The 23,387-nt window shown below is 45.1% G+C and overlaps 1 protein-coding gene across 1 annotated transcript in view; it reads right to left on the bottom strand.

Annotated features, from left to right (window-relative positions):
• Positions 1-1,950: 1,950 nt before the first annotated feature.
• LOC117282025 overlaps positions 1,951-23,387 on the bottom strand; it is a 69,157-nt gene continuing 47,720 nt past the window's right edge. The window contains exons 21-28 of the mRNA XM_033751828.1: positions 21,626-21,778; positions 21,391-21,547; positions 12,511-12,614; positions 10,083-10,175; positions 9,102-9,237; positions 8,454-8,587; positions 2,937-3,089; positions 1,951-2,859 (exon numbers count right to left, since the gene is read on the bottom strand). Coding sequence (XP_033607719.1) covers positions 2,702-2,859; positions 2,937-3,089; positions 8,454-8,587; positions 9,102-9,237; positions 10,083-10,175; positions 12,511-12,614; positions 21,391-21,547; positions 21,626-21,778 — 1,088 coding nt within the window. The 3' untranslated portion in view covers positions 1,951-2,701. The remainder of the gene's footprint in view (positions 2,860-2,936; positions 3,090-8,453; positions 8,588-9,101; positions 9,238-10,082; positions 10,176-12,510; positions 12,615-21,390; positions 21,548-21,625; positions 21,779-23,387) is intronic.

Genomic DNA, 23,387 nt, shown 5'->3' with positions numbered 1-23,387 from the left:
ATGTAGATACATGCTCGTAATTCTAAAGTTGTTTGTTTGGTGGTTAAAGTTGTCATATCGGTTTATGTCAGGCACGTGCGTTGTATTTTGTGGCCGATTTCAGTATTTTACTGTAATAAGAGAACGTACTATACAGGGCTTCACGGCCCCTTATCACGTATATGAAAACGGGTTTCCCTTTGATGTAATATTTTAGTATTGTAAAGATAGAGGCATATAATCGGGTTTTCCTTAAGAATGTTACTTTATGATCCATGCAGCAAGAACTACCAATCCTGTGGGCACAGCGCGTTCCTGAGCGTCTGGCATTCTGATACTAAGCAACTCTGCAGGAGGCCAGCTGCAGTGGTGTTGCCTAGCTTGAGGCCTTTCACACTCGACAGTCGTGTGAGCCTTGGTCTCCAGTCAAGGCAGGTCTTGATGTAAGAGGACTGGGTAAGCGCCGCCCGAGGCCACCTCCCTCAATGTGGAGCCGTTGCGCAGCCGTTAGGCCCCTCAGTGTGAGCCTCCTATCTTGAGATTAATAGGGACTCCTTCCCTAGGGGTAAAGCTGACAACTCCTCTCAAACTAATAACGAGGTCAGTGATAACGTGGGTATGTACATCCACTCCCCCATACGCCTTCATGGCGTAGTGTTTAGCTTACAGTTGGTACCCAAGTCAGCTGCAGCTGGCCTTGAGTGCATTCTGCATGTCCTGTCAAGTGGCGTGTGCGCTCCCACACTGACCGAGCGGAAGCCTCAAACCCCACTGGAGCACGGACGTTGCAATCTTAGCTCCCAGTTTCGTCTGGCAGAGGAACCGGAAGGGCTCACACCGTTGTTAGGGATGTGGTGCCGTGTAGTCTGGTAAACATAGTACCCTGTCTCGTTGCACAAGTGACATTCAAATTTTCGAGGAATTTATTCAAGCTTATGAGGTCCTTGAATTTATAGCTGAATGTAAAATAGTCTCACGCAGAAAGATACAACCAGGGGCGCCTCAAGAATCCGTCCTGTACTCATGACTGTACATTATGAATATAAACAATTAATCCAAAATACCAGGCGTTTATCGGGCCCACACTTTGCGAAGAAACCTTCAGCGAAGTCCCAGTCCAGTTGAGACGGGTGCAAACGCTGAAGCATTAAAAGCAACGAAGAGAAGACTCGTGGCTTATACTTCTGTTTGAGGCATAACTCGCCTGAGGCTCACTCAACGGGCAAACATCCCCTTCGTGAGCCATAAAAAATACCTCGGTACAATCTTCGATAAGAGGTTTAAATCACGTTAGCATATAGAAATGATCAAAGTGAAGGCCTTCAGAACATTCCCTCTTCAGAAATGAGCGATAAAGCAAAGTCTCAGTGTTGTAAGGGCTGAACTGTAGGCACTAATCCAACAGTCCACCTACACGGGAGTGAGGGTGTGGCACCGCCATATAGTCACGTGAATCAGCACCCCGTCAGACAGTTACTGGTTTCGGTTTCAAAATACTTGGAATCCGTGAGAAATTCACACAAACTTATATGTTGCCCGCCCAAGGCATGACGGACTTTGGTTTGTAGGTCAGACTAACTATGCAGAGTTAACAGCGTTGCGAAACCGTTCCCGAGTAGTTGGCTTTTCCGTGCCAGTCCTCATGCCACCATCTTCATATTCGTTAATTCTTCTAACCAAGGACGCTTTGCAGTCTCGATACAGACAGCGTCCTTAAACAACAAACAAACAGAAGCACTCAAGATGGTTCGCTCGTAGTCCACAGCCCCTGCTCTTCTGCCAAGAAGATGCGAAGCACGTCCCTCCCTAGTGTTTGGAAATGTCTACCAGAAAACACGGAGTCACACCCTAGAAGATATTCGCCTTTATATTCGTGGCGGCCAGAACATAAGGATTTACCCCGAACCCAAATGTATCCTTACTTTTGTTGGGAGTGGTTCAGTTGTGCGTGTCTCGCAAATGAGTGTAGAAGTCGGGTGAGTAACTTTATTCAGTACTTTGCTACATGTGGTATAAATACACATACGTAAGGCCACTCTGTTCAGTGATACGGATACAAATTGCAGAACAACAGTGGACGAGTGCAAATCAGAAATGAATGTCCTTTGTTGTGCAGAGCGGTCAGACTGAATCCTTTGTATACACACGAATGTATAGGTTGAACACACCAAACTCCGAGACGCTCCTCATTCCACGGCACAAAACTTCGGACTCTCCAGGAAATTGCCTCTGTTCCAGAGATAATCGGGAGCCATCTGTAGATAGTTGTTTCATCTAAAGACCAGTATTTCTATTTATTTTCTGATTAATCGGCCGTAAGGCGCAGGAGCCAGGATGCCTGTGGGTCCTTGTTCTCTGCTGTGCTGTGTCCGTTTGCGTTTGAACGCCCCTGCTGTGACTGTAACCCGAACAACATTTAGGAAGTCTGGTGTTGTCTCCAATGAAACACCGCATCTCCAGATGTACGAGTATTTATTCATTCATCAGTAATCTGTCAGACGACAGGTCCACGGTCTCTTCCAAAACAGTTCTTCCACTTAATGCGATCTAGAGCTTTCTCCTTCAAATACTCGTACATCTGGAGATGCGGTGTTTCATTGGCGACAACACCAGACTTCCTAAATGTTGTTCGGGTTACAGCCACAGATGTTGCTGGGCAAATGTCGAGATAGTGGGCGGGAAAGCATGAGGAACTCGTAAGCACTGCTGCCATGCAACATGCTCAGTCTGTGTCATCGAAGAGATCTTTGTAAGGAACGACCCTCATGGTATTGTTAAGGATCTTGTGCACAACGAGGCCCAGAGCGTCGTACGTGGGCTGCCCGAGCTCTTGCAGCACCTCCCGCCAGTTCTCGTTGATAAATTGGTTCATGATGTCCCCTGAAACACACAGACATATTATCAGCCTCTGCGGACATCTGCAGTGAGGTCTGGACCTGCGCAAGTTCTCAGCTTACCTAACACTGTGTTGCCGTTGAATAGGTTTCCGAGATGAGCCTTTACATTCTTCGGTTGAAAGTGTACCTTATATTCCTTTGGTTCGAGGTACACGTGGCCATCGTCGTGTTTGGTCAGGTCGAAAGTCGTCACATACTTGACGTAAAGATGGTCTAGGAGAAAACAGTTCGCATTAATGAGTACAGAATGAATTTTAAATGCGGCAGTGCTTCAGCCTCAAAACATAAACCAGTTTGGCCCCTGACAGTGTTGTTCCTTTGTCCGTATCAGAGTGTACAGTGCTCAGAAGGAATCATGAATATATTCCTGAATCAGTGTTTGCTCATCTCCTTGAAACAAAAGTAAGAGGCGCATTCAGCAGAAGGGATGAGTATGACATGCCAACATCCTTGCTCAAGTGTTTATTGTGAGAAAGCGAGGTATTCATTCATTCATTATTAGGGGGGGGGTGGCTTTTAGAAAACGACTTATATAACTGTTGCAATAAGGTTTCAAATATTTATAATCTCGTCTTTAGTAGAATGGCAAATACATTGTACTTTATGTGCGCGAGGTCAAATAAACCTAAGTTCAGGATATGTTTCATCTAGTTATTTTGAAAAGTCTTTTTATTTTGTAATAAATACGGCTAGTGCCTGAAAAGCATTGCTGTGTGTGTTCTAGTAAGTGATTCTGTTGGTAAAATATATTTCGATTGCTTCATCTCAGAGAATGTCTAGAAAAGGGTTCATTTCTTTGCAATGGTTTTCGTGCTTTTGGAAAACTATTTGATTTTCGGGCTGAAAATATGGATTGGATTGTCTTCCAAAAACTGCCGCATTTTTTTTTTCAAATTGCTTTAACTTCTGTGGCCACCGTACATGTTGACAAATTTACGGGTTATATAAAAACTCTGCATTTTGCTCATAGAATATATTTGCGTGCTCCATGTGGTTCTCATAGTAAGCAGCGATTTTCCTCCCCTAAAATAACATGTAGCGGAGTCGTAGCCTGTTTCCTGTGAGGTACTGACTGGGCTTGTTTATTTTGTGCCGTATAACATAATCGCAGTCTTCCGAAAGAGATATGAGTACCTGGTCCCCGCCCGCAGCCAGCACGTGGAGGGTTCAGTTGTGCGGTCTGGTGTACTGCAGTTCGTCGCTTGAAAGGTCTATTGCGGAGGAGACTATTGGGATCAGGCAGCGTCTACATCTGTCGCGGTAATTTTATTGCTGAATGACAGACACGCAGGAGCATAGTTTTCTGAAATATGTCTTACTGTGTTCATCACATTGCCAGGGTACTGTGTATATCTGGTGTCAGTGTGACTGTACTGTCAGCACGAGTTCAGATTTCTGAGTACGGTTGTACTAAACTAGTACGCATATTACAGCTCACAGGATACACACGATGCACTGAAAAAAGTGCTATTTTTTCGTGACCTTCGATGTAGGTTCTGTTTACGGAGCGAGCTAATGATTGAATGCGGGATGTGTAGGAAAGGCTTCAGATTACATTTGTACAAAATTGTATGTTCAATTTTTCGTCTATATTCCTACTACATAATAACATAGACATAATGCTAATCTCAGAAACACATTTTACAAACAAAAGTTACATAAAAATACCAAATTTTAACATATATCACACAAATCACCCTGATGGGACAGCACACGCAGGCACAGCAGTAATGATCAGAAACAATATCAAGCATTATGAGAAAGAAGGATACAAACAAGAAAATATACAAGCTACTAGCGTAGTCGTACAGGAACATTCAAGCGAAATAACAATCTCCTCGATCTACTGCCCGCCAAAGCATAATAACAAACACAAAGACTTTGAACATTTCTTTAAAACTTTGGGCAACAATTTCCTGGTGGGATGAGACTTTAATTCAAAAAACGTACAATGGGGTTCCAGACTCACAAACTCAAAAGGAAGAGAATTACTTGCTACCATGAACAGCAACAACTTAAGCTACTTAACAACAGGACAACCCACATACTGGCCAACAGACAGCAGAAAGACTCCGGACATACTAGACTTTTGTGTTACCAAAGGACTTAACACAAAAAAATTCCTAGTGGAATCAAGCCTAGATCTCACGTCTGATCATACCCCAATCATAGTCACCATGTACGCCCAAATACTAGAAAAACCGAAAGAACCTTCCCTACATAGCAAGAATACGAACTGGAATTTGTTTCGGGAAACATTAGATAAAATAGTCACACTGGAGACCCCCCTAAAAACAGAATCTGACATAGATGACGAAGTAGAAAGATTAACCAAGGCAATCCAACTAGCAGCATGGCAAGCCACACCAGATCGAAATGACAAGGGAATAAAAAAGAACAGCCCAATTATTGTTAAACAAAAAATCGCAGAAAAGAGAAGAGCACGAAAACGATGGCAGACTACCAGAACAGAATCTGACAAGAGCATCTACAATAAAAAAAAACAAAGAATTAAGAAAATTACTACAAAAAACTAAAAAATGAAACCATCCAGGAGTACCTGAAGGGATTAACTGCAACAGAAACTACCCATTACTCACTGTATAAAGCAACGAGGAGACTGAAAAGACCTCAGGTGCCAGCACCACCAATAAAAACGGAAGAAGGCAACTGGGCAAGAAGCAATCAAGGGAAGGCCGCAACATTCGCCAAATAGCTCTCCAAAGTCTTCAAACCTTTCGACACTGAGACCACACAAGAAGAAGAATACGAAATCAACAACTTCCTAGATGCACCCTATCAGATGAACCTACCAATGCGAAACTTCAAATATAAAGAAGTGGAAGCGGTCATCAAAAAAGAAATCAACCCCAAAAAAGCTCCTGGATTCGACTTAATCACGGGAAAAATATTGGAAGAATTAGCAGAAAAATGCATCCAAAAAATTACAGACATTTTCAACGCAGTGTTAAGAGTAGAATACTACCCAATACAATGGAAAATATCACAAATTATGCTGCACAAACCCGGGAAAAACACGAAAGAAGTAACATCCTACAGACCAATAAGTCTGATACCCGTACTATCCAAGGTACTTGAAAAACTACTACTGAAAAGAATAAAACCAGTGATAGAAGATCAAAACATAATTCCCAAACACCAATTCGGATTTAGAAACAAGCACGCAACTACGGAACAAGTCCATAGACTAGTCAACCAAATAAACAGAGATCTCGAAACAAAACGTTACTGCACAGCGGTGTTCCTTGACATAGAACAGGCCTTTGACAAGGTCTGGCACGCAGGACTATGCTACAAAATGAAACAGAAACTTCCGCATCAAATGTACGCAATTCTGAGATCCTATCTTACACATAGATACTACTTTGTAAAGCAACAGGAGGCATTAACAAACCTATACCCAATATCATCTGGCGTACCCCAAGGTAGCGTTTTAGGACCAGTGCTATACTTGATCTACACATCAGATCTACCAACAACTAGAAAGACAACAACAGCGACGTTTGCAGATGACACAGCTATCCTGGCATCTCATACCAATCCTCTATCCGCATCCAGGAACTTACAAGACCACCTAAATAAAATTCAACACTGGCTGAAAAAGTGGCGTATGAAGGCAAATGAAAATAAGTCTACGAATGTAACGTTTACCATGAAACGCACTACCTGTCCTCCAGTAACGTTAAATCACTCTCAGATACCACAAGCGGAAGACGCCAAATACCTTGGTATACACCTGGATAAACGACTGACATGGCAAAAACACATTCACACCAAAAGAAAACAACTCGGAATAAAATTCCGACAGATGTATTGGATGCTGGGAAGGCAGTCGGAGCTATCGACAGAAAACAAGATCTTACTGTACAAAACCATGCTCAAACCGATATGGACGTACGGGATACCATTATGGGGATCAGCCAGTAACTCAAACATAGAAATTCTCCAACGATTTCAAAGCAAAGTATTACGAATAATAGTTAACGCACCGCGGTATGTGCCGAACACTGTACTACATAAGGACCTAGATGTACCAACAGTACGAGAGGAAATAAAAAAAAAACAGCAAAAAGTATAAAATCAGACTCTAAGCCCATCCGAACAACTTGGCACAAAAACTACTCGACAACGAAGGGGAGATCAGGAGGCTAAACAGATTTAAACCGTCGGATTTGCCCACCAGATTCGAATAATACAACACTTAACTGCATATTACTAAGCAGTTAAAATAAGTATTGAGCATGTTCATTGGAATATGCTCACCACGTCAAGTACTCTCTTTCCTTTTGCTATATTCAAATTAACCACAAAATTTACTTATTATCCACACTTAATGGATAGATTGTATAATTATTGGAGTTAAATAAAAAAAAATCGTCCAAACGAACGTTGTAGGGCTGTGATGCGGTCGGGTAAAGTCTCCTGTACGATGTCTAATGTTTGGAAACCGTAGCTTTTGACTCTGGATTTTAATTTTGTGAAGAACTGAGAACCACAAGGCGATAAATTTGCAGAATAGGAGGACTGCAGAAACACGGGAATATACTTTTTCGCAAGAAAAATTCACGAACTGATAATTTTGTGTGCGCAGTCGCTTTCTCGTACTGAAGCTCGAGGGATGCAGCCCTCTGCAGTTTCCATTCGAACTCACATCACGCCCTCTCTGACTTCAAAATAAAAGTTTTGATTCACCGCGACTCCAGGTGGTACAAGTTCTTCATGAACTACCCATTTAAACCATTTACTAATTACTCATATTGTTACTATGGAGTAGATTGTAAATTTGCAATAATAAAACAAAAAAAAAATGAACTACCCCGCGAGAATATAAGGAAATGGTGTCAGTTGCCTTGATGTTTGATTTGCGCAAGAGAGTTTTCTTGTGTCTCGGAGATTGTGGTTGTGATATTCCTCAGGGACGTATTGGGAAAACCAAATTTCGTCTCTTGTTATGATCTAGTGCAGAAAATCTGGTTCAGTTTCGAACAGTCCAAACATTTCTGCCGACAATGGTCGCTATTAAAGTTTTTTGAAATCATCTTTATAAATACTTTTCTCACGTCCAAATCTCGTGAAACAATTTGGTGAACCGTACATACATTAATATTAAGTAAATCGGCTATAATTGGAATTATGAAACGTCATTACAGAATCGACGTTTGTGCTTGATCTGCCAGGAGCGGGGCGTGCAACTTTCGGTTCATGTTCCCCTCTCTCTAGCTCGTTTACAAGTTGTTCGTGTCACCGAAATATTTGAGCACGCGATAGGGAACCGTTTCCAATGGCTTCGTGAATCTGTTCGCAGAGGTCGGTAACGCCCTGCCCAGCTCGACCCGAAACTTGATTGGTCGATGTTTCTCCAGACTATTCTTCTCCGTTTTCGTGACGCTGTAGAAAAGCACACACTTCATGAAACGGAACAGAAATTGCTTCATTTCAGAGATTTCATCTCACCGTTACGAAGCGTTTTCTGTCATTAAGAATTAGTAATTTGTCCTTCGGAGTAGATAACGTTATATTGTGTCTCGAATAAGGCGGTGGAATGAAGTCACTTACAGAAGGTGGAGTTGAAAGGTCCGTTGCCGGACAATGGCAGCGTCAGGAGTTTACCCTTCACCTCGTACCGGCCGGAGAAGTGTGCTTCTGGAACAACGACCTCCGCGGCGATCTTCTTTTGGTCGAAATCAAAACTGTGGACGGACAGAGTGTTAGAGCGGTCTGTGTGACGATGCCAGCCAGCCTCGCAGAACTCGCGGGCTGGATGCGACCTAGGTCAGCTGATATGACGCCGTGTAGTCCTATAACTTTACCGACATTGGGACTAACATATTGCTTATTTAAAATTATGTTACATGGGTCAATACGTTATGGAACCAAGTGACTATTTCGACGTCCCCACGTACAGAATTCCGCGCTTCATTGGAAGCGCAGGTTTGCTGAGGGCATAATCAAAAGGGGAAGAACAAGGGACCACTGTAGGTCGCGGTGCAAGAGCTGAGAAGGCCCACCCCTTATACATTCATTCAAGATATTGCCTCCATCGTCAGGGACGAATGTATGAAAAAGAGGCGGAAGTTGAGCTCAGTGTGGATCTGTTTCCGGCTAGTTTCTACCAGGTTACACGGTGTCATACTCCGGAGAACTCTAGTCCAGTAGGAGATGACCGAGTGTGAGCTGCACGCGGCCAGAACAACACGAGGTTACCTGATGCTCTCCAGAATGGCGTTCCGTATCCCTTCCACTCTGACGTTCAGGCCAGCCATGTCGATTTGTCCATCTACCGCTCTTATCTCCTCCACAATCAATGGATCTAGGACCGGGATTTGGAATTTTTTTAGTCCTGAAATATACATACGCCGTCACTCAGCTGTACAGCAAGGAATACATGTTCATATCTGTAAATGTAATGGCTGCTCAGCTAGACAATTTCAATCACATTTTTGGAACCACCACTGACAGCCATCCTAAGCAAAACTAATCCAATGTACATTCTTACATTCTTCCATAATCTATCCTTAAGATCAGTTTTAATATTATTCTCACGTTTGAGACTGCCTTTCAAGTGGTATCTCTCAATCTGGTTTTTTCTTTTGAGAATTTGTTCGAGGTATACGTGTATATTCTCTCATGCGTGTTGTATGTTGCCAATAATATGCAGTAATCAGAATGATCGTATGGCAAGTCAGCAAGTTTTCCCGAAATGCCGATTGCTGACAACTTTTTCGCCAATGAAATTTCGAATAAAAAATTACTGTAATCCGATATGGAACACCGTGTACTCGTGTAGAGGTTCAGTGACGTTTCGGAGGATTCTGCTGCTTCAGTGGCAGGTAAGACTTATGGAGCAAACCTGCAGTGAAGTAAAGGCAGCGAGTGTGCTTGCTATTTCCTTCTGGCTGGTTGCTCATTTGTCTTGCTGTGAAGATGGAAACAATATATTCCTCCGAAATCTCACTCACTAGAGACATCGAGTCCCGGTTATGCAACCCTCGGCACGAGTCGCTCTTCTCTTTTGTTTTTATGTTTCCGAAGAAGCCACGAATGTCAGTTTGGGCACGTACCGACGCCTCAGCCCGGCCGGACTATAAATACGACGAAGGACATTACATATCCTTGTGTGTGAACACGCGCCGAGTGGCTGCCGTTTGTGCGCAGTTGCAGGGCTGGGAACAGTCGGATGCTTACCGTTCACGATATGAGGAAGTGCTTCCCTTGCGTTCTTCAAGGCACAGGCGTTGAATTCCGGGTCCTTCAAGGAGCATTTCTTCACGAAGTCAGCTGAAACGAATCAGTGACGGCACGTGAGAAACAGAGCTGACGTGTGCGGAAACTGAGCGTCGGTGTAGGGCTCAAGATAATTTCGGGGTGTCATGGAACCTCCAATTTATTACCGCCCTTAATACAGCCCGCAATTTTTCCTAGGTTCTCAGCCAGATGAATCCACTCCATACACTGTGACATATTTTTCTAAGGTACGTTTTATACAGTTCTCCTTCCTGTCTCTGTAGGGCTTCCAATTGTTGCATTCCGTTTGAATTTCTCTTAATGGAATTCTGGACGCGTTACGATTTGGTTGTTATGCGATCTTTCCATGTTATCCTTGAGCTATGAAGAATACTACGTGTATCTATCGGGAAGTGGCAGCATGCTTCATGGTAAAAATTTATTGACGTTTCAGAGGAATATACTCCCTCCTTCGTCAAGGTGTAAGAGTAAAACAACCACTATCGATGGGAGACGCTGTATTTTCTTGTATTCTGCTTTTTTGTGTAGCTTGAATATATAACCATCAGGTTCGTAGGAAATATCTGCACGCTTTATCAGGCTACACGGCGTCACAGTGCGGGAGATGACGCCTCTCATAATTACCACCGCGGGAAGTTCAAAGCGAACTTGGATCACTTAAAGTAACAGAGAATTACCTGATGAAGGGAACAGATCAAGAAATCAGCATTCTTTTGTAATTTCAGTTTAGACACTAGGAAAACCGCAAGGTGTTTAGCGCAGTGTGTCCTCAAATGACATGATATATGAGACAGCACATTATAATTATACTCTCTGGAGATAGGGGTAAGTTGTTTGACCAGAATTATGCTCCGGACGATTAACGTGATGCAAAACAAGTCTGTCATGAATAAACAATATTTTCATCGTCAGCACTTAGAAGAAAGCACGAAGGTTTGGTTTTGATACACAAAGCATTAATGCACTTATTTTAGAACGGAGTTCGCAGACCTTAACCTTGAGGAACACAGACTGCCTAAAAGCGAAGAAAAACTGCAGATGGAGAACCATAATACGGTCTCTTAGTCACGCAAGTATTTAAATGTTCAGATCCCCTGGGCCCACATGAAGGCCATCAGGTGCACTGAGAAGGTGAGGAGTAGGTGGACTCGGATGGCCCTGAGATCACTCACTGGCAGTGACCTTGTCGTCAGGGTGACCTGCCAGCTTCGTAGCACTGTGTTTGGTCTCGCTAAAATCATGTGGAGAAGAATTCAACTTGAAATTAAAACTAACGGGAAAGTAGTTTTTTGAATGACAATTTCGTAACCCTTGGATGAAGCGTTGAGAGATGCAATAGGCCTGTAACTACCAACAGCTACTGTGTTGCGTGCTTAGGAGACCGGTAAGATTGTTGCAGGGAATGGCTGCGCCGAGAAACTAAGAATTGAAATCTTCCTCAGTAAATGGGCAGAGGTGAGCGGTGAGTATCCCGCGAGGATCCTCACACGCAGCAGAAGCTTCAATCTGTTACATTGCCACCGGGGGATGGGGACTCCACGTCCCGAGGAGGGCAGTTTCTATGAGGGGACTGCCTTAAGCAGCCACGAGAAATGCCAACCTGGAATGTAGATACATCCTCGTAATTCTAAAATTGTTTGTTTGGTGGTTAAAGTTGTCATATCGGTTTATGTCAGGCACGTGCGTTGCATTTTGTGGCCGATTTGACTAACATACTGTAGTAAGGGAACGTGGTGTGAAGGGCTTCATGACCCGCTTGGTTATCTCGTATATGAAATTAATTTTATTTCTAATATATCACTTTAATATGTTAGTGTAACGGTGAGAGTGTCCGTAACTACGAGAAAAGCTGATGGAAGTGTTTTGCACTGTTGCTTGATTTGCAGCTGCGCTGAGGGTTTCTGCGGGCACGGCAGGACCAGTCGCGGTGTAGTTTCATATTATCAAGGTAAACATTTATTCATTGTCACGCTGCATTTATAATATTACAGTTTTATAATCAGTGTATTCAGTGCAGTCTTGTGTAGAGGTTGTACTGGCGGGACACGAATATGCCTGTCTTCTGGGGTGTAATGCCATGTAGCCTGGTGTTTACAGACGTTTCGGAGAAACTTGGCTCCGAGCCGTCCTGCTTAACGTCTGTAACTTCGCACCATACCGTACATCATCACTTCCCCGAGGACAACCCTCGTTACTAGCCTCATTTCTTACTGAGGGAAGCTGTTACCCCACGCCCNTCTCTGGAATAAAGGCCGTTACCCCGCGCCGCACCTGACGACGCCCTGTCTGCTCGTATCCGAGGATGTGTGCCGTTGCATGCGGCGGAGGGCGAGCTGAGTGACTGGAACTTACAGAAACAAGAACTTACGTAACTTGAGGGCAGTTGCGCTGAGAAGCAAGCAGCAAGTGACGAGGAGGGCGAGGGTCTTCTCCATTTCGATCTCTCGCTTGTGGCTCTGGGATGTGACTGAGCTTCCCAGTCATGACGGGGGCTTTAAGTACGGCTGGCCGGGTCACCTTGATCGCCACTGCATATTGCGTGCCAGCCGCCTGCCGAAAACTAGATTTTTTTTGCTACATTTCTTATCCTTGCTCTACTTGCCTTTCTTTATTTATTGTCGCCTTCTCCCGTTTATATTTACACATGTACTGATACTTTTGCCACTGCTCTTTGTTCTTGCGTCTTAATGTCGTAATAGGAATTCCTACGTCGATATTGTTCAAGCCATTTCCGAAATCCTTCTTTCTCGAAGACTTCTCCGCTTACCACGTACATTTCAGCAAGCATAAGATGGAGAGCGGCGATACAAAGCGTTGCATTGCTGTAACGTCTGATCTCTGTGCTACTCTTCTCTCGAGGTATATCCACAAACACTTTGCTTCTTTCGATTATCCTTGCCCTGTTTTGGGAAACACGTCTCTTTTTCTTTTTTGTCAATTATTGCAGTACTCGTATCTGTCTATTTGTATTGCCAAATTAATTCTATTTGGAATAAGGGAGAATTATCTGATCAGTGGACAGAGTCTCTTATTGTACCAGTTCACAAGAAGGGCCATAAAACCGACTGAGCTAATTACCAAGGGATATCACTGCTATCAACTTCATACAAGAATGTTATCCAATATTCTTCTCTGAAATTAAGTCCATGTATAGATAACAATTATGGGGATCATCAATGTGGTTTCGACATAGCAGATCAACTACTGATCAGATCTTTTGCATTCGTCAGATTCTGGAGAAAATGTGGGAGTACAATGAGACAGTACATCAGCAATTTGTAGACTTGAAGAAAGCCTATGATTCAGTTAGGAAGGAAGTACTGTACAACATTCTGATAGAATTTGGGATACCCATGCAACTAGTCAGCCTGATTAAAATGTGTTTAGGCAAAACATACAGTAAAGTCCACATATACGTAAACTTTTGTCTGATAAATTTCCTATCCAGAATGGTCTAAAACACAGAAATGCTTTATCGCCACTGCTTTTCAACTTTGCTTTAGAATATTCCATTAGGAAAACCAGGTGGGACTGAAATTAAACGAGACACATCAGCTGTTGGCCTATTCTGATGATGTGAATCTACTGGGTGATAATGTAGATACCATAAAGACAAACACACAGACTTTAAGTGACGTTAGTAAGGAGGTAGGTTTAGAAGTAAACACAGAGAAAACTAAGTATATGTTGCTGTCTCGTCACCAAAATGCAGGGCAAAATCATGACATAAAGATAACTAACAGATGTTTTGAAAATGTGGCACAGTTCAGATATTTGGGAACGACTGTAACAAATCAGAATTCTATTTAGGTTGAAATTAAGGGGAGCCTGAGCTCTTGCAATGCTTGCTACCATTCAGTCCAGAAGCTTTTGTCTTCTCGCCTGCTGTGCAAGAGAATACAAAGGTATGCTTCCTCTTGCTTACCCCTTCTTGGCATTACGCCCGCGACACAGGGAATGGCCGGGTCTGTAGGCAGGTCCGTATTGTATAGTTTTGAGGCGTTTTTTGGCTGACCTGTATTGTTAATGTGAATATGATTATTGCAGCGTCTATTTCTTCGACTGACATTCTGGTCGCGTTTGTTTCAGCAGCTGCCTGTTTCATGTGGTTCCCGACCCATAACCAGTGTAACTGGGTTGAGATCGGAGCTTACTGCTTCTGCGGTACAGCTGAGGTTTTTGTAACGGCCGTGTCGAGGACGCCCGGTCCGGGAAGTGTGTGGGAGGATGTGGATCCGTGATTTCGTTGTTGTTTTGGAGAGCGGCCCTGCGTTTGTCCGACAGGAATGCCACGGCGTTCTGCGTGTACTGGGTGAGTGCCGGCAGATCGTGGGCAACAAGTGGTCCGTTGGGTGTGGCGTATAAGTCCTTGTCCTGGTTAGGATATATTCGGCTGTAACTCAAGTGCTGTAAGTTGTGGTAGGTTTACTTTGTTGTGATGAAATGTGGATGTTACTGCTCGGCTACTTCTACCTCCGTTTGACGGTCTGCGTCCTTGTGCAGGCCAGTATTTGGTTGGTAGGTCCTGTGTGGTTTCGCCTGCAGTAGATTTGACCCGTCCGAACGATTGCACTCTGAAATTGCAACCCTGGATGATGGAGGATGTTTCTTTGCTAAGCTGAGAAAGAGTTTCCGTCCTCTCTGTATCGTATGTTGACGGATTGTCGTGGGGCGTGANTTTGGGGGGGGGGGGGTTATGTTAGTTGCAGCTTGAGGAAGGCTGAGGGAGGTTGGGGCTCATTTTGTTTCTTTACATTTGAATGCTTGGCAGAAGCTTGTTGTGGTCTCTGTATATATTTGTTCTTGCTTCTCTTCCTGTGAACCTGTTGCCCCGCATGAGTTTCATTTCGCGCTGAGAGTGTACACTGCGCTTTATGGCCGAACTTTTGACACGCGTAACACTGGACTCTATAGTCTTCTACGTCTGCCTCTAAGTGGAAGAGTCCAATTGATCTCTTCTTTCACGTTTCTTGGGTAACAGAGAAATGTAGAAATAGCCATGTCATGCGTCATTCCGGCAATGTGCAGGTCCTGCAGATTTTCACATAACTTCTCGCTAATGTCCTGGAAGTTGTGAAGTTCCAGGCAGGTCTGTCATGTTCTTGTGGAGATGAAGGGATTTGTCTGATGCGAAAGACAGGTTTTCACTTCGATTGTTTAAGTTCCGTCAAGAAGAGATGTCTCTCCGTGGACCTGAGTACGGCCTCCTTCTGGTTACATTTTACTCTGCAAAGCTGTTGCTTTCGTACGTCACCACAGTTCCCATCTTGTTTGTCTGTACTGAACATATTCTCAATATATTCATGTCTGTTCTCCTCGGAGATCCCACTCTTTCCGCGTTCCCTCTTCTCCTTTCATCATCTCGTCCGTCGCTTAGCCCTGTTTATCACCTTCCGTTGTGTACTGTGCAGTGTTGTATTCGTTAGCTTCATTTCGCTTCCCCCCCACCCCCTCCCCCCCGCTGTTAGTGCCAACACGCGCCACCGTGTGAATGTGTTTAACTGTTTGCTTGCAAGTTGCAGAGTTGGAGAGGCCCTGCTGTCTGGATGCGCACTGCCATTCATAGTCACTAGTTCCATCACCTCACACGTTAGTTATGTTGTGCCTATTATTGCATCTCATATTCTAGAGATAAGCTCCCAAGTGTAGCGTTATTTAGATCCGCAAACTCGACAACTTATGCTTCCCTGCTTGAATTCGTCGTGCCCGTAACTGTGTTTGCGCACTCCGCCGCGCAGCCGTTCACGGCTACCTCTGTGCCGCACACGGTCGGCGCCGTTGCAGTTAACCACAGCACAATGCACGATGTGTCTGTCACGAATTTACAGGATGTGTATGACAAGGGCGCTCTGCCATTCACCTCTATACGGTTCTGCTTGCTTCAGGGTAACTTTGACGTGAGCCTACACGGAACGTTGTGTACAGGAATGTCCCTCATTGTCGTGCTGGGGCCCCCTTGCAGTGGCAGCACCACGGGTCGCGCTCCCAGTCCTTCCTTCCGTCACATCTGAGGATTCATTTTGGAAACGGAGCAACCGCGGGAAGTTCAGAGCAACCTTGAATCACTTAAAGTAACGGAGAATTGCCTGATGAAGGGAACAGATCAACAAATCAACATTCTTTTGTAATTTCAGTTTAGACACTAGGAAAACCGCAAGGTGTTTAGCGCAGTGTGTCCTCAAATGACATGATATATGAGACAGCACATTATAATTATACTCTCTGGAGATAGGGGTAAGTTGTTTGACCAGAATTATGCTCCGTACGATTAACGTGATGCAAAACAAGTCTGTCATGAAAAAACAATATTTTCATGGTCAGCAAGAAGAAGAAAACACGAAGGTTTGGTTTTGATACACAAAGCATTAATGCACTTATTTTAGAACAGAGTTCGCAAACCTGAACCTTGAGGAACGCCAGACTGAGTAAGGAAGGGCGAATAAAAACTGCAGATCGAGAATCATAGGACGGTTTCTTAGTCACGCAAGTATTTAAATGTTCAGACCCGCTGGGTCCACATGAAGGCCATCAAGTGCACTGAGGAGGTGAGGAGTAGGTGGACCAGGATAGCCCTGAGGTCACTCACTGGCAGTGACCTTGTCGTCAGGGTGACCAGCCAGCTTCGTAGCACTGGGTTTGGTCTCGCTAAAATTGACAAGTAATGGGAAATTAGTTTTATGAATGTCCGATTCCCTGCGCTACAAGATTTTTTCTGAGAAGAAGTTGGTCTGGAACGGTGTCCACTCAGCCTCGTGAGGATAACTGAGGAGTTATTTCAAGGAAATAGCGGCTACGGTCTAGATAACTGAAATTAACGGCCGTGGGAATTCGTTGCACTGACCACGTGACATCCTCTATATGCTAAAGTTGACACTAACTTCGCCAACAAGCGACGGTCTCTCGGTCGGTATAGTTCGCTTGCGGACTAAAACCACGTAGTTTGTNACTCCACGCCCCGAGGAGGGTAGTTTCTATGAGGGGACTGCCTTAAGCAGCCACGAGAAATGCCAACCTGGAATGTAGATACATGCTCGTAATTCTAAAGTTGTTTGTTTGGTGGTTAAAGTTGTCATATCGGTTTATGTCAGACACGTGCGTTGTATTTTGTGGCCGATTTCAGTATTTTACTGTAATAAGAGAACGTACTATACAGGGCTTCATGGCCCCTTATCACGTATATGAAAACGGGTTTCCCCTTGATGTAATATTTTAGTATTGTAAAGATAAAGGCATATAATCGGGTTTTCGTTAAGAATGTTATTTTATGATCCATGCAGCAAGCACTACCAATCCTGTGGGCACAGCGCGTTCCTGAGCGTCTGGCATTCTGATACTAAGCAACTCTGCAGGAGGCCAGCTGCAGTGGTGTTGCCTAGCTTGAGGCCTTTCACACTCGACAGTCGTGTGAGCCTTGGTCTCCAGTCAAGGCAGGTCTTGATGTAAGAGGACTGGGTAAGCGCCGTCCGAGGCCACCTCCCTCAATGTGGAGCCGTTGCGCAGCCGTTAGGCCCCTCAGTGTGAGCCTCCTATCTTGAGATTAATAGGGACTCCTTCCCTAGGGTTAAAACTGACAACTCCTCTCAAACTAATAACGAGGTCAATGATAACGTGGGTATGTACTTCCACTCCCCCATACGCCTTCATGGCATAGTGTTTAGTTTACAGTTGGTACCCAAGTCAGCTGCAGCTGGCCTTGAGTGCATTCTGCATGTCCTGTCAAGTGGCGTGTGCGCTCCCACACTGACCGAGCGGAAGCCTCAAACCCCACTGGAGCACGGACGTTGCAATCTTAGCTCCCAGTTTCGTCTAGCAGAAGAACCAGAAGGGCTCACACCGTTGTTAGGGATGTGGTGCCGTGTAGTCTGGTAGAGTGTTGAGAACTCCTTGCTTAGCATATCTTCGGCGAAGTTCCACCAGACTACACGGCGGCACATCCTATGAACTAATGCTCTTTTTACTCTGTTTCCGACAAAATTCCGAGTACACGAAGTTTGTATGAAATCGAATGATAATAGTAATTGTAATAATTACAGTAATGTTATGTAATGTCATAATAATAATAATAATGATAATAGTGACCAGAGCGCTGCGCCTTCAGCCGTTTATGGTTCATTTACGACGCATTTCGTGTATGGAGTACTCGTAGGCTGGAAATTTGGTGGGTGAGTAACGAAGTAGGGTCACTTGTGCCCTCCGCTTCCTGGGAGACAGAAACTGAACATTGAAATCATTTAGATTTTCACACCGCATTTGAACCCACGTATTTTGTTCATTTGAAATATCACAGTTTCATAATGAGGCTTTGACCAGGGCGGTCGTGAGGCAATATTATCACCGCAGAATATGAGGATTTCTGTCTCCAGGATTGTGACGCCTTGTAGTCTGATAGTTATAGGTGTTTCGGGGAAAGTGTTGCCTCCAATCTTTCCTCCGTATCTTTAGTAAATTCGAATCGGCCTGGTCAGAATTACTCACCCGAAGATAATCTCGAGTAGCTTCATTTCCTACAGCGGTAAGCCGTTACCCCGCGCCGCACCTGACGACGCCCTGTCTGCTCGTATCCGAGGATGTGTGCCGTTGCGTGCGGCGGAGGGCGAGCTGAGTGACTGGAACTTACAGAAACAAGAACTTACGTAACTTGAGGGCAGTTGCGCTGAGAAGCAAGCAGCAAGTGACGAGGAGGGCGAGGGTCTTCTCCATTTCGATCTCTCGCTTGTGGCTCTGGGATGTGACTGAGCGTCCCAGTCATCACGGGGGCTTTAAGTACGGCTGGCCGGGTCACCTTGAGGTTGCATACCAGCCTGATCGCCACTGCATATTGCCTGCCAGCGGCCATTTGAAAACCAGACTTTTGTTTTTAGTAAATCATTTATTTTCATTTTTCAAAACTCCCCCCCCCCCCTTCCCGCTGTTTGTGCCAACACGCGCCGCCGTGTGAATGTGTTTATCTGTTTGCTTGCAAGTTGCCGTTCATAGTGACAGGGTAACGCCCCTGCTGTCGGGATACACAAGAAGACCCTAATTTGACACAAATGTTGGCACGGCTCTTCTTGATCTCCGATGTAGACATTGCACTACAATTACCAGTAACAATGAAGATCGTAAAATTAAAAGCGGATTATGAATAACTATCAGACGAATGAATTCAGTAATCATAATCATGGAACTCTGTTACGAATAAAACCGAGGACCTGTACAATGAACAAACAAACTGAGGAATTTGCAGTTAACCGTAACGCCCGGAAAGCACCGACCATAGTGTGCCTCGCCTTGCGTCGGAAGCGAATATCCCACATGACCTTACCAGAGTTTGAACCCTGGCCTCCGGGATGCGGAGCTCGTGACAAAGCGCCCGCGGTATGGCTGCTCTCCTTGTCGCGACCGCAGAGTGCATATTGGCTAGAACTTGAAAGGAGCAATATTCGGATTGAGCAGTTGTAACACTTCACTTCTCTACTTGCATATCGCTTGTACAGCTGTGGCTACCGTACAGATTGGCATTGCGTGCTTTGTTGTCCTGTTGCTTCCGTTCCGCGAAACAGGAAACAGTTTATGTCTCCACTTCACGTCTTAAACGTCTCGTTGGCTTGATTTCAATTCTTGGGGTGGGGTGAGACTGAGTCCACTTGACTGGCCTACTGGTCCAGCCCCAGATGAAAGATGATGAGTGTGGAGCAGTCGGTGGAATGAGAATTGGAAGGGGAAACCGAAGTACTCGGATGAAACCTGTTCTAGTTTCTCTTTGTCCACCACAAATGCACTTGACCTCACCTGGGCTCGAACTCGGGCCGCTGCGTCGGGAAGCCAGCGAGTCACCGCCTGAGCTATGACACCTGTACAATTACTGAAACATACGAGTATGTGTAGCCGGAGGGCGTGTTGGCACAGTCTTGGAACCTCTTGCCCGCTCCTACACACAGACATTACTCAGAAGTTCCAGCGGTCACGCCGCAAGCCACAGAGCTGTGCGTTTTCGCTTGCGGCCGTGTTCCTTGCTTACATTCTGAGCTTTCAAGTGCCAAGTGTAGAGAATGTCGACTGTGTAATTGAAAAGAAATGAAGTAAATGCCAAAGTGGCATAGGCAACGCCCATCGGGCCCTCTGGTGCGCAGTCTTGTAGTCATCATGTTCTGTCACAGCGGCCGCCCCGCGACTTTCGACCCAACTCTGAGAATGTACTGTTAATGTTCTGTACGTATGCCTCTCCCTTAAAATAAGTTTAGGAATTTTGTTTGTGAGGCAGCAGACGCGTGTTCACTGCCCACAGGATAATGTGGACGGTACGGGCGGGATTTTGTACGCATGTCTGTCTTATGGAAGTGTGCAGCCATGCAGCAGATGTGAGGATGTCGGCTCCTGCCGCCTCATGACGTTGGGCGCGGTGCAGGCGCGAAGTCGGTAGGCGCGTATCCATTACACTTGGTCGTCGAGTTACGACCACAAAAAAATGAAAAATAAAAGATGATTAAAATGTAAAAGTTTTTAAAAATAAATTATAAAGATGATAGAAAGATTAGAAAGGTTACTAAATACTGTTAGTAAATATAGGGCCGACATACCACCAGATCGACTTACGACTTGTCAGTCACAACGGAAGTCGGTCGTAAGTCGACGACCAAGTGTATAGCGATATTTATGGGTGTAATAAATATTGTAAGGAAAAACAAAATCACACAGATAAACTAGATTGCTAGGAGCTACGATTTAACGTTAAAGAATGATATATGTGTGTATGTATGTATGTATATATTTGCCACAGAGTGTTGAGAACATTTGACCCGAAGAGGGATGAAGTGACAGGAGGTTGGAGAAAACTGCATAATGAGGACATTCATAACTTGTACTCTTCTCCAAGTATAATTAAAATGATCAAGTCAAGGAGGGTGAGGTGGGCAGAGCATGTAGCACGAATGGGGTAGATGAGGAATGCATATAGAATATTGGTGGGATAGCCAGAAGGAAAGAGACCACTGTGAAGACCAAGGCGTATGTGGGTAGACAATATTAAAATAGATCTTACAGAGATAGGATGGGATGGTATGGATTGGATTGGTCTGTCTCAGGATAGGGACCAGTAGAGAGCTCTTGTGAACACGGTAATGAACATTCTGGTTCCACAACATGCTAAGAAATTCTTGAGTAGCTGCAGAATTGACGGCTCCTCAAGAAAGGCTCGGCTCCATTAGTAAGTAAGTATATATAATTGCCATGATATGTAAAGGGTTAAATTGCAATGTGATAGCTTGTTCATTCTATATCATCGAAAAAGTCCTTGTAAGGTACAGTCTTCGCTGCTTCGCTGAAGATCCTGTGTATGGTGAGGCCGAAGGCCTCGTTTATCGACTCTCCAAGTTGTTTCAGCACTGCCCGCCAGTTCGCGTTAATGAGTTTGTTCACGTAATATCCTGAAACACAGACATACTATCAGTCTCTTCGCAGTCATGTGGTTGGACTTGGAACTGGAGTCAGTTGTTTCAGCTCACCCAGAACTTCGTTTCCGCCAAACAGGTTCCCGAGTTCCACTGTTGCGTGCGCTGGGTCCACCGTCAGCCTGTGGTCCTGAAGAACCAGGTACACTTCGCCGTCATCGAGTTTGGCCAGGTCGTAAGTTGTCCGGTAATTTCCTTTAGTATTATCTGGAGCAGCATGGAGATAATTGTGACGTCAGTGAGACTAAGTTAAGGGCTGTGCTACCTCATAACCAGCTTGCCTGGGGACACCCACCCCAGAGCCTTCAGTTCTTTACCTCAGTGCGTGCGGCGTCGCAAGATGGGCTGGTCATTCAGTGAATTGGCAAGGATGTGGAAGGAAATGGTGCTGGTATGATTGAAGGCCCTGTTTCTGCTTTTGTATGGAGGGACTGAGGAAAATATGGCAATCTCCATCAACACATGTGTCCGGGCTGATGTTAGAACCAGGGACATCCCAAATGCAAACCTGAATCCTTCCCGTTTCATGGCCCAGTACAACGATTTTCGGGGTTTGCGTTCTCCGAAAGGTAAAACCGTCGAGGGGCGAAGCTGACTACCCCTCCATGTAATGCCTAAATTAAGAATGAGTGCAGCTGTACCTCCGTACCCAGATTCATTTTGCTGGAAAGGGACAACTTGGTAAGTTCCCCAGATTATCAAGGAGACTTTATAGGAACAAAATCCGGTAGGAGAAGGTCGCTTTGAGCGTTTACAGACTCCGGCCATGCGCCTTGCTATTCCCGACACTCTGGCGTCTTGGAAGCTTAGTTAGTTGCCCTAAGAAGAACGCAAGCAGTTCGTACGCCTTCTCACACTGTCGCACTTATGTGTGGGTCCTGGAAATGGGCCCCTATAAGGGCCCACTCTTCTGTGCACTGTTCCCTTTTTTCAATTGATTCGTTGTGAGCCCCGGCCCAGCCATTCTCCTCATGAGGCAAGGTAAAGCTGTCCCTGTACTTAACTAATTAAGCACAACGCCATGAAGGCGTATGGGGCAGTGGGTGTATAGATCCATATTTACTTGACCTCGTCACAAGTTGGAGGTGAGTTTTACCCCGTTTTACCCCCGAGGAAAGAGCCCCCGGTTTGGATAGGAGGCTGGGTGGACCCCAGAGCCGGTCTGGACAACATGGAGAAGGGAAAATTCTTGACACTACCGGGACTCGAACTCCGACTCTTCGCTCGTCCAGCCCGTAGCTAGTCCCTGTACCGACTTGAGCTATACCGGCGCTTCGTACACCTAACCTGTTTCCAAGGGACCCAACTCGGTAGGTGTCTTCCCCTTCACCTGAAGACAGAAACCGGGCGATAAACGAATCCCCAAGCCCCAGTAATTCTGAGCCCTGTAGAATCTCGGTTACATGGGAATTGCATACAGAAGTGACCGCACCCTAGGGCTTCAGTCTGTTCCCTATTCCAAGTTGAGAGATTCTGACCCTGTATCAAGTTTATGCTTGCCACTCCTGGGAATTTGCTTAAACTTGCAGCGCCTGCAATTTCCAGGTTTCACACCTGTCCGAGAGTTGCATACGGGTTGTGAGCACCGCGCATCTGCAAGCAACCAGCGCAGTTCGTACGAAATCACGAAAATGTAGACGTCCGCGACATTGGAGGAGGCTTACGCTTGGCTAGGCTGCCGTTGTAGCATGAGCTACATGGGTTTGGGCATGATCTGCTGTCCCGGCCTAGACTGACAGAAGGAGTCTGTATTCTGTATATTACAGTTACATGTAAAACTGTAAATAGAATGTAGCCTCAAGGAACCGGACTCTTT

This window comes from Cryptotermes secundus, unplaced genomic scaffold (assembly GCF_002891405.2).
Source record: "Cryptotermes secundus unplaced genomic scaffold, Csec_1.0 scaffold454, whole genome shotgun sequence".
Taxonomy (NCBI): domain Eukaryota; kingdom Metazoa; phylum Arthropoda; class Insecta; order Blattodea; family Kalotermitidae; genus Cryptotermes; species Cryptotermes secundus.
This window is presented reverse-complemented; position numbering and strand designations above follow the sequence as displayed.